The sequence below is a fragment of the Hippocampus guttulatus genome, chromosome 11, assembly GCF_054856545.1.
Source record: "Hippocampus guttulatus isolate MCC_2025c chromosome 11, RoL_Hgut_1.0, whole genome shotgun sequence".
Classification (NCBI taxonomy): domain Eukaryota; kingdom Metazoa; phylum Chordata; class Actinopteri; order Syngnathiformes; family Syngnathidae; genus Hippocampus; species Hippocampus guttulatus.
This window is the reverse complement of record NC_141271.1, coordinates 9074875-9086993: the sequence shown is the minus strand read 5'-3', so window position 1 is coordinate 9086993 and position 12119 is coordinate 9074875. Positions and strand designations below refer to the sequence as shown.

The 12119-nt window shown below is 41.5% G+C and overlaps 1 protein-coding gene across 6 annotated transcripts in view; it reads right to left on the bottom strand.

The window, feature by feature from the left end:
* Positions 1–12119, bottom strand: part of lmo7a (LIM domain 7a) — a 63720-nt gene that overhangs the window by 37802 nt on the left and 13799 nt on the right. For all 6 annotated transcript variants that reach the window (XM_086123166.1, XM_086123172.1, XM_086123171.1 and 3 more), the window contains exons 2-3: positions 10243–10313; positions 5677–5746 (exon numbers count right to left, since the gene is read on the bottom strand). In XM_086123166.1, the coding sequence (XP_085979292.1) occupies positions 5677–5746; positions 10243–10313 (141 nt within the window). The remainder of the gene's footprint in view (positions 1–5676; positions 5747–10242; positions 10314–12119) is intronic.

Genomic DNA, 12119 nt, shown 5'->3' with positions numbered 1-12119 from the left:
ACATTTATTTATGTATTTTTTGTTGAACGAGGTAAGCCAATTGTTTTCTCATTTACTAAGAACACTTTGACAGCAGAAAGATAGAGCTGAGATTCGAATTTCCGTGCCATCAAGGTTCAGAAAGAATTAATAATGAATCATTAACATTAATCAATGTATCATTGTGGTAATATCATATTTCTTTCTTATTATTTGTTTTATTTTATGATTATTTTCTCTGTATTTTTTCCAAACATTGTCCTATTTTATTATATTAATGTGTACATCCTTTAAATATATTTTTATTGTAATTTTGGCGAGATGGGAAAATCTATGTCCTACTGTACTGCCTTGGACCCTTCTATGGCATTTCTCATTATGTGTTAGCATTAAGCTAGTGGACTTTTAAGGCAAAGTAATGTGGGTGTAAAAATACAAACGTGTAATTGTCCTTGTTTTATATTTAGTTTGACAATAAGCTCCAACTGGGAGTGGCAAAAACATTTAAAGCCTCTTTTTTGAAGAATTGTTAACGAACTGCCAAACTGCTGCTTGTTGTGAAGTAAAGCGACTGGAAGGTTGCTGGGATAGCCCCAAGCTCACCTAAAACTCCTAATAAGGACAAGCACAACAGAAAATGGATGGATGCTTTTAAAAGACTTTTTAAGATATCCTTTCAGATGCAAGGTGTGACTCCTTCCTGCATTTTGGACATTCATACGGAAGCAAAAACCTCCCATTGAGCCTTTTTTTCACCGACCTTGGAATCGCCCACATAGTTATTAGAACTGTAGTTAATGTCACTTTGATATGAACACAAGTGAATCACACAGAATTATATTGCAGGGACACTGGCAGCTTTAAGATAACGCTGTCTGTGGAATGTCACACTGCCACACGCCCACTTTTAATCCTGCTAAAAATGCCGTATCTATCCGACGGCCTCTTAATGCTTTTCATGCAAACTTGAAGTGCCCTTTTTTAGGACATGCAGAAAGATTGTGTCGGATCCATCACAAATGCAGTGGTCAGATTGTGGTTAACTTTCTCTTTTCTGCAGTTTTAGGCCTAAGATGGATATTGTTGAGGAATGGGAGCGGTCAATATACACTGCAATTAGCCTCAAGTGAACTCGAGCTTTCAATGTCATTAAAACAGCAGCCTGCATAGTTTACATCCTTTAAATATTCTCTTTGTGGGCGACCAAGATGTGGTCAGATGTCTGTCATTGACACAAGTAATGGTGTCAATAATGGTTAAATGTATGTGTTAGACAAGTTCTGAATGCTATGAGTACAAACACCCATTACTAGTTTCAGTTTTGATTATTTCCAATGAGAAATATCGCAAAGGAATTTGACTAGCGATCAGATTGTCTTCCACTTAATTATAGTAACATTAAAAAAGTTTCCTTTCCATTCATCCATATTATAATCCGCTGATCCTCATCAGTGTCAGGCATGCTGGAGCCTATCCCAGCTGTCTTCGGGCAGTAGGCGGGGGACACCCTGAACCGGCTGCCAGCCAATCACAGGGCACACATAGACACTTCGGGACAATTTAAAGTGTTCCATGAACCTGTCATGCATGTCTTTTTTTTGTTGTTGTTGTTTTTTTTTTGTAATGTGGGAGGAAACCGGAGTACCCGGACAAAATACACACAGGCACGGGGAGAATATGCAAACTTCCCACAGGAAAGCCGGAGCCAGAATCAAACTCTGCACCTTTGCACTGTGAGGCCGACGTGCTAATCAGTCGACCACCGTGCCAGTTTCCTTTCCATGGTGATTAATAATGGTGGTGCATGTTGCCATGGAAGCAGAATGTAAACTGTTCATTTCCACAGTGATGACGCAGCATCAGGACCAAGTGAGGGTTCAGTTTTCTTGCTTGTGGATACTTTGGATGGGATGGAGGGGAAATTGGGGATCAAAACTGGAATCTGGAATCAACCATATCCAACCCAAGCTGGTCCATCCTCTTCTTCACCAACCCAAATCCAAACACAGGCCCGCTTCAAAACGGTGCCGCAGCCCAAGCCACAGCTCACTGTTGCTTCAACAGCAACAACACCAGACAGAGACATGCGATGACTTGGGAAGATTTCCCGAAAGAAAACCAAAAGAATTCGTCTCTGTAGCCAATGTTGCAAAATTTTCTGCGAAACCAGAGATTTATTTTTCTTCTTTCTCCTCCTTTCTGGAGGTTTTTCTTCTTCCAACACTGCAGCCTGTATTTTAACAGGACGGCAGCAAAGTTCACAAAACACAAAGATGATCTATTCTAATATTTGCCTCTTATCTTGCAACATTGCTTTTCTTTTTTGTGTTTTTTGTAAATTTTACAAATGAATGCAGTGACCAAATTCCCCCATGGTTCAGATCAAGGGATGTTGCTCATCAATTTTGTCAACTGCACACCACACTTTTTTGCAAGTCTCCCCCTGCTGGCCATGGGAAGCAATGCAGGTTTCAGCCCTGCAAGAGTTTATTTGTCCAGCTTTTGGACCTCGTCTATCTTCATATGCTTAAAAAACATACACTATTTGCATCAATACTCTGTAGAAGGACTGCGGATGGCTTTAAAAATGTTGAGTTGTAAAAGTTCTCTCAGCAGCGTGCAAGTGAGTGAGTCATGTTTGCTTGCAAAGATACTGGTCCTTTCTCTGTGTGGTTAGTGGTGAGCAATAGCTGCTGGCCAGGCAGGAGTTTTCCTGTGCATTAGCTGCACAATTTATGACCGGGTTGATTTCAAAAGGTTTGCAATTCAAGTCTCGGAAAATACTGTAGCGGATCCAGCAGGATACTTTGCCTGAGCTGGCTGTGTGGGAAAGCTGCGGGAATGCTTGTTTGTGTCATAATATTCATGATGGCACAGGTACACGTAAACATTCCTAACGTTCATCACATTGTAAAAATTAGAATGACGCAGTCTTTGTTGACGTGTTAATGGACTGTGCCTATTATGATGTAAAACTTGAAGGTACAAGTTAAAAACGACTTTCCAAACACCCAAGCAAAAATTTACAGAAGAAGCAAAACACATTTGTCCAGATAATCCTATTAAGATGCTCTCTGAACTCAAATCTCAAGAGATTTGCTAGATTCACAAAATGGCAGTTTGAACTTCCAGTTTTATGGTTGTATCATCGCATATTCCATTTGCCTTCAGTGGCACCTATATGGTGGCATCACAAAGCAAGCCACAGAAAAAGAAAACGACACTATCAGATGCTCACTAACTTGAAATCAAACAGGATTTACTGAAATCGCCAGTCATTTTGTGCGACTCGTGGTCTAAATTTACTGTTTGTATCCAGTGTGCTACTTCCCCTGCCCAGCATGTTGATTGACTCGGATCAAATGTATGAGTGTGTATGTGTGTGTGTGTGTGTGTGTGTTCTACTTATTCTACTAAGCAGCTGGACTCAATTACTCCCACAAGAGAGAGCTTTGTTACGGGTGTGTTTAAGGCACCTTTTCAGCCTCTTTTTCCCTGAACTCGGATGCAGAGCAGACACTCCCCGAAACGCCAGATAAAGACCAATCTCTACAAGTAGCTTACATTGTCAGGCTGAGAAAGGTTTACTCTTCAGGAGTTTTCAAGCAAAATTGTTAGAACACCTAATTGCTTAAAGGGTGACATTCAGTGATTGTCCGTGTATTTGTGGATTGGCATTTTTTTTTTCTGATGTGGGAACCTATCTTCCAATACTAGCTGAAAAATCCACCTATTCTGCACTCAGTGTAAACATTTTGCTTTGGCGGCACCTTGTGTCATATTGGTGTTGAAGTCAAAGGAGGAGCGTCATTTCGTCAAACAATAGCCTCGCCTAATAGAAAACTTTGGTTGACCGACACCTTGTGGCACCTTTTGGTTGATTACAAACCGTTTTGGATGGGCGTAAATTATTGACAGATTTTCACCATTTGCGGCAGGAATATTGCTCACATATTGCAGGGGTTCTTCACATTATGAAAAATTGACCTTTGAATTGCTTCTATACAAATAGTTGGGTCTCTGGGTCTTAAGCCTGAGCCTTCATTAATTCAATCTAGAAGAGAATAGCATGCAGTTGACCCAACGGCCCAACGGCGATAATAGTCAAGGACAAGGTCTTATATTGTTATAGATTTAGCTCCACAATGTGGTTGTGTGCATGTTGGCAAGCTAACAGATAACAGAAAACAGCTGTTGGACAGGTACAGAAAGAGCACGTTTAAGATTGCAAATTACAATAAAGGTGGTACTATATTATATGAAGTCCGATGATATTCCATGAATATAACTTTTTTATATTAAATATATTTTCTGGTGTTATGTCGACTATCGTGTATTTTTTTTTTTTCAGTATTATCTTTTTTATTTACAATTTTATTTTGCGGATGCAGCTATAGTGTGGTGCGAATCCAGATAAATAAGCAGATCCAGTGTTATAAAAATATGTTATTATTTTTATTTCTTCCATAAAGTTGAAAGTGACACAAAACGTTCAGTGGACAATCTGCTCCCCTGGTATTTTGTGTCTTAGAAAGATACACCACTGTTTGCCCCACTTTACTACTACAATGGTAAAAGTACAATACTATTTTTCTGATACTACCACGGAAGGAGGCAAGTTTCTGGGTCGACTCTTCACCCATTCCGGGACAGTATCAATTATGCATGAACAGCAGCATGGGAAAAAAAAATGTAAATGGGGTAGCTGCTAAGGCCACTATCGAAAAGATTATCAAGTCAACTTTTATTGTCAAATATGCTCTATGTGCAACATACAGCACAGATGAAACTACGTTCCTCTCTCAACCAAGAGAGAGGAATGCAGTGCATTGAAACACACACATACCTAAACTATAAGGGCAGCAAACTGAACTGCATAAAAATACATAAAGACATAAATATATTAATGTGAACAAATAAAACAATATTCATATTAAATATTATTATTAAAACAAAGTATCACTTCGATATCACCTCTAAAGGTGGAAAACAGCTGTTTCAACATTTCGTGTCCATTATGTTTAAACAGAAATGCCATGTGGCAATTTTTTTCATTATTCCACCTTTTGAGAACCTGTTGACAAATGATCAATCACCCTGTTCACTTGGTGTACCCGTGCATTTCCGCAACAGAGACTCTCTGCGCTTTGCTTTTTAGCCACATGTAGATATAAACTATAAATATACTGGTAGTTGAACATAACTTTAAAACACAATGTTCCTGTAGATAATATTGTCTTTTACGGGCTTGCTTTACAACTCAGAATCTAAAGATAAAGAAATCATCACCCATTCCATTTCAGTGCCATTTTTACAGCCCCATGACACAGGAAAAAAAAAAAAGCAGAAAAGTGGCAGCTTTTATGAGCAGTGTGAAAGGGGCTTCTGTGAGAGCGATGATGGTACCTCAAAGTTAACAATTGACAGAGAGTCTTCATTCCCTTATTCCTAGCCAGTGTCCTTGATATAGCGTCAAGCTTTTACAAGTCATGTGGAAGGTGCTTCTCTTACAGCTTTGATACTACCGCCGAAGGCGAAAAATCGCAGAGGCGTGTCGCTACCGTTCATACACAGCAGCATCATGAATAAAGACAGCAAAATGCTATGACTTTTACAACGAGCATGCTCGGCAGCTCTGTCATTATCGGCGACCTTTTCTTTCTCATTCAGACAAGACAAAAAGCCAAGGAGACTTACCAGACCAGCTATTGGTGTTGGCAGCCTGTTGACTCTCTTGATGATGCCAGGCTTGATCTTGTTGATCAGACTGGAGGAGAGAGAACAACACACACATCTGTTAGTTTGCTCTAAGTTACAGCGAATGAACAAAAAAAGCTTTGCAAATCCCTGCTGGGTTTAATGTCGGCCACCTGGATGTGGTTTAGTCAGTGGCAGTTCTGCAACACCATGTAAACAAGCTGGACTCTCCACACTGCACTAGTAAGATAAAGACTCGTAGAATAATTCCTTTTGGAGCGTTTTCATGTTTTAGTATAGCACATGAGATTTCAGCAAATCTCGTGAGACTAGCTAAAAGTAAAAATGCCATGCCACACTCAGTAGCCTGCTGCCAAGGCGAATAATGATTCCAGACAGTTTGTGGGGGGTTTTTTGTTTTTGTTTTCAGCACAGTGAGCATCTAAAACTGGGATGTGCCTTGGGTCACAAACTGCCCACTCTGCTGTTTAAAACTCATTCAATACCAGCCAATTCTGGACCAAGTCTGAAAAGACGTTTAAAAACGTCTTTGGGAGTGAATGAGTTAATCTGGCCCACCAAGCATTTACATTGCTGTGAGTACTGTACTATTTATTCATTTTATTTTATAACATTTATATTTTAACCCTTTCAGGGATAGCGGTTACGACAGTGGACAGCTTATCATGTTATCAGGTTACAGGGTGCATGAAAGGGTTAATTATTAATATACTGTTTGTTCTGTATGTAATTCCAATTGAGCAAAAAAAAATAAAATAAAAAAGAATTTCAACATACTCATGTTATATTATATGGCAGTATAACAAGCGCAACCCAACGGCGTACATAAACAGAGTGCGTCCAATTTAGGATCTTGACACTTCTCGCCGCTACAAATGCTGATTGGCTGTTAGTGTCTGGAAAATCATGAGGACCCCTATCTTGCAGCTCTTCGCTCACTGTTGCTACATTTAGTTTGTGACTCTTTCATCAATTTTTGAACATACGCTGCAAAAAATGGCGAGGGCGTGAAGCTCTCCAGATTTCCTTGGACGCCAAGAGACAGAAAGTATGGCCAGAGAGTGCGTCGCCAGGATGGTTGCAAACCTAATGACAAGTCCTGTCTTTGTGATGTAAGTTTATTTTTCCTTATTCTATCTGATGTAAGAAAGAAACAATGAATACAAATCAATAGACAAGGCATAGGAGTTCGTTTAGCTCAGACATATTTAGTTCGATTGTCCTTCAGGCACCACGTAACTCCCTCGTATGATGCTTTGCAATCCTGTTTTTGTGTTTGTCCACCTTTCAAGGAAGTGACTATTATTTCAGCCATTTCATAGAGGGTGTATTTACGATTCTTATAGGGTCAACATTTGCTTGGAGTAGACAAAAGGGGTGTTCACACGGCACACATTTGCTCCGGCGCTGCACCGATGTATTTTGTTGCGATATATTTTGCACCGCAGCAAATTGTGTGGAGCATTCACATGTACAAAGCCGCTGAGCATGTCTGCACCGGCACAGCGTCGGTGCAGCCCCACTTGCGTTCACACGGCAGTTTCTGCAGCGGAGCAAAACGACAGAAAACAAATGAGCTGTCGTGTTGGTTCTTTTTAAAACGTATACACAACTCAAGCGACTACTGGACAGGCACGTCCTTCTCCTTCTCAGTCTCCGTGCCTTCTGCTCGAGAGTGACCGCCCCCGAAAACGTAAATCAACGATGACTTCAATGACACTCAGAAAAGCAAATACGTAATGCGCCAAACAGAAAATCAAGAGAGGAAATCACAAAATAAATTATATGGGGGCCGGGGGGTTGTGGACACACAACAAAGGAACAAACTACACAAACAACTCCGAGACAGTCCAGTCTCCTACAAAAGGAAAGATGTTACCAGCCAAGTCTTGTGTCGTTATTAAACAAACACATGACGGAAGTCCGACAGAGCGCGAAAGCAACGCATTCTCGCCGTACGTAAACTCTTCACAAGCATTTGCTCTGGAGCAAATTTAACCCAGTTGCGTTCACACGTGCAAATTTACATCGGTGCTGCTTCGCTAACAAGTATTTGCTCTGGAGCAAATTTTTAAACCACCTCCCTGAGGTGGATCAAATTTGGTCCGGTGTAAGCTGTTTTCCGGGGCTACGCCGGAGCTAATTTGCACGTGTGAACGCTCTACTGGGGCAGCCCCGGCGTAGCACCGGACCAAATCTTGCCGTGTGAACACCCCTATTGCTGCTCAAAGGACCATTTGTGGAACAGATTTCTTCAACGTCTGCGCAATTCAATTTGGATTATAAAAATAAAATAAAGGTAACACACAAACAAAAACTATGTTGAAAAAATATCTGTGAATAAGTGAATTTGTGGGGCCGCTCAGAGTGTGCCCATCACTGGCCAAGAAGAGTCTCAGTTTGTGCTGTTCACGGTGGCAGCATCACACATGTTGAAGAATGCAAAAGGAATGTGGCTTGAAGTTTGTCATACAATAGAAAGTTGCTGCCGTTTGGATCAGATAACAAAGTGGAAGCCGAGGAGGAAATAATCGTGTTCATGCGCCTTCTTCCTTCGATAACGAACAGCACACAATGGAAGCCGCTTATGATGTTGTTTTTGAGAGTGTGAAAGTGATTTAACCTTCATTCTCCCTCTTCCTCATGCTGACAAAACACAGCATGGGTATCTTTGATGAAATGACTGCAAAATCTCCCCTTGCGGATGATGTAGTCGGCCGGTCATGTGACGTGCACCCGGCATCGTGCCCCCACCCACTAAATAGTGACAGGGCTACTATAAAAATAGTTTTAAGATGATAATGATTATAATTCATTCAATGAATTGACTTCTACAATGATTGAGAGGGACTGAGAGAAGCCGTTGTCATATTTATGAATGAAATCCAATAACATCCACCACTCATGTCCATGGAGAGCTAATTCTGTCTGCTTGCACCTGCAAATTACATCACCTGTGCCACGAAGGACGTGGTGTTAATGAGTCTAAAATCAAGTCTATTGCTTTTTTTTTTTTTTTTTAAACAAAATTTGCACATGTACTAGACAACGATCTTGGTGCCTGGAAAGCCTCGTGACGGGCAGCGCGGGCAACAAAATTCACCAAAACTCTAAACTCGATTTGGGCCGTCAGGAAAATAGAGATGCACCTGTTTTGTTTTGTTTTTTACATTGAGCAGTCTACTTTCTGTCATCAAATTTGCAAGTGCACCGGGGGCGCGGCAGCTCCGTGCACCGTGTGAGGCGTAACACGGTCCCACACACACTTAACTATAATTTCACCAGCACCAATATGAAGTTTTACCTATTTTTCCTCAAAGCGCACAGGCCCCAGTCTACCAAAATAGGGCCTCCTAACTGAAATCAGATAAAAATTGATATGACTTTTTCCTCGGAATATGCCGTCTTTTGTTTTTCAGGTGAAACCCTGCCCACAAAAAGTTGGAATACTTTGCGTTTTATTTATTTGTTATTTTTTTAATATTAACATTGAATTCACCGAATGATATGACTGAAAAAAAAAATGCACTCTCCGAATATTTTGGGGAATGCTACTCACACCCGAAATAGATAAGAAAACCTTTATTAGTCTCGCAATGGAGAAATTCCCGATTCACAGCAGCAAAGTTATGAAAGGAAGAAGTAGAACAACAAAATATAGGATCTGCTGGAAAGGCAGCCACTCACGTGGCGCCATTTTGAAGTCAAAATAACAAAAATAACACAACACAACACCTAGGACACAGACAGTCGTGCAATCTTCACCACTTTTCTGCATACACTTTGTTCTCTGAAGCAGTTATAGATGAAAGAGGAGAGGATCAAAGTGTCCTTTCACCAGTGGATCAGAGACGTCATGCTGAAAATGTGCACATGTCTGCTACAAGCTAAGTTTTGAAAGCAAACACGAAGCTGTAGCGTCCATTGACGAAAAAGAGATTGGCTCACATCTCCTGTCCCATGTAAATCCACTTCAATTCCAAGCCGCGACTCCCAGTTCCACATCCGCATCGGCGCTCCGCGCTAACGCTCCTTTCTTCTCATCGTCGGCTCCTCAAGCCTTACATCCATCCAGCCGCAGACCGTTCAACAGCACCGATCTCTCCGCTGAACAAAGTGGGGCTGTGAAAAATGCTGCCCATAACAGGTGCAAGACACAAGCGCCCCGGGACTGTCCAGCAACGACAGTCAAATGGCACCGACATTCCTCCCAGGCAAAAACAGTGCTAGCATACCCATGCTGCCGAGAAGGCGCAACCACCAAGCACAGAGTTTCCTCCTTGATGAATGTAGTGGCCAAAATATGCCTTCATTCAATTCAGATCGGATTCAAACTTTTTTCCCCGGGATTATTAGACTTTTTACCGGATAAAAACAAAAAAGAAAACGCATTGTCTGTTGTGCACCCCTGAAGCAGACATTTACTGGATGGGAAGCAAGTAACAAGAGGGGAGTCGGAAGAGGTGGCGGTGAGGTCCATCTGGGAAACATCAGTCATACCAGCTAACCGAGAGAGTAGAAACAAAAAAAAAGCAGCATACTTACTCGCACAGCAAAACGCCATTCTCCAGAGCCGATCGGAAGTCTTTGCCCTTAAATGTTTTCTTGGTGACTGCCTGGGGAGAAAAAAAGGAAGAGAAAAAAGTTAGGAGTGTACAAGTGCAGCTTGGGAAGAGGAGGTGCTGGTATGCGACGACAAGTGGGGGTGATGGTGGGGTGGAGAAGAAAGGTAGGATGTGGAGAACAGTAGGAGAGGAAGTCCGAGGTATTTCCTCTGGCGTGCCTACAGGGCGGCTTTGGGGCAGAGCGCAGCAGCTTCAGGTGCTCCTGGAGGTGCTGTCGATCCTCTTTCAACCCAGTCTGGATTCCCAAGCCGCAAGTAAACGGAATGGAATGCTGCACAGTGTGCATCATGTCTTTTCGTCAAACCAGTTTCTACACCACTTATGCTGCTCAGCGTCGCAGGGAGGGAGCCGAAATATTACTTGGCTTCGGGTGACAAACTCAAACCATTACTGAGTGGGAATTGAATATGCACTGCAGGACTGAAAGAAAGCCCAGCGAACTGCTACACCATCAGCGGCGAGGACATTTTACTTTGACCCCAAACGTTTTCTCTAAAAATCATAAAAGTTCTCTTACAATTTTGAAATATGACCTTTTCTTGGAATTATTGTTTCTTGTTCCATGTGACATAACTTTGTTTCCCTTTTTATGGGACTTTATTTTCCTAACAGTAAAACTTGTTTCTCTTAATTACAAGAAATACATTTTCTTTTGGCTGTTTTGTTGTATTTTTTAATGTGTTTACTTTTGACAAGTCATTGCAGAACTGACTTAGCATTCATCACTTTATTCACATAATATAACAACTGCACGTAATGTTTATTCATGCAACATCCATGCATCAAGCTGACTTTGAGAGCAAGGCTGACGACACCCTGAACTGTTCGCCAGTCAGCTGCAGGGCACATGGAGAAACGAACAACAATTCACTCTCACATTCGAGACACCATCGCTTCGTGGGAACTGAAGGTGCCCACGCTGCCTGCACACAAGTGAGACTAATGAACCACGACACCATCAGTGACTTAGTGTATGCATGTCGCATTATGACCCTTTTCATTTTGATTCCACGTACAGAGTTGAAGTGGCAATAAAATCATTCCTGGCATTTTTGGCTCAGACCAGTCCGTGCACACATGTACACACACACATTTCAGCATGCATGCATGCACACATGCGCACACCTACAAATGCATGTTCAAAACCACCTCTGCAATTAAGAAGATTTCTCATACCATCCATAGTCAGGATTTCACACACAAACACATGAGTGGGGGTGGAAAGAGGTAACCAAGTGCCCACTTCACAGCGACCAACTTTATATCATCCACATGTAAAGATCTTCTTGCAGTTCCTTATAAATGTACTTTACGTATGCCGATCGCCTGCAAGGACCCCAGCGAGCAAGTGCGTTATGTTAGGCCGCAGATGAGAAAAGACATCCATTGCGTGGGAATCAAGTCGACTGTGTTCACTCCCACAACAGTGTATACGCCCACTTCTAACTGCGCCAATCCATGAAACAATGAGCCTTTTGCGTTTGTTATATTACAACACCATTTTGTAAATATTACTAATTTATTTATGTATGTTTGAGCCGGTTTTGAAATGCACATTTGTTTTGGGATATCGACTAACAACTTCGAATGAAAACAGTTCAACTTTTTGGGGTAAGATTTTTCTAAATATTCATCAGCATCACTTGATCCTCCAGCGTCTCTCTTGACAGTCAAAGAAAAGCAAAACAGGTCGTAAACTGACTCTGCTTGGCTCAGGATGGACAGTGTGGTTGCCGTTTTCATGATATTTTTAGGAGAGTCTTTTTTTTTTATCCTTACGATACATAATAACTGCTG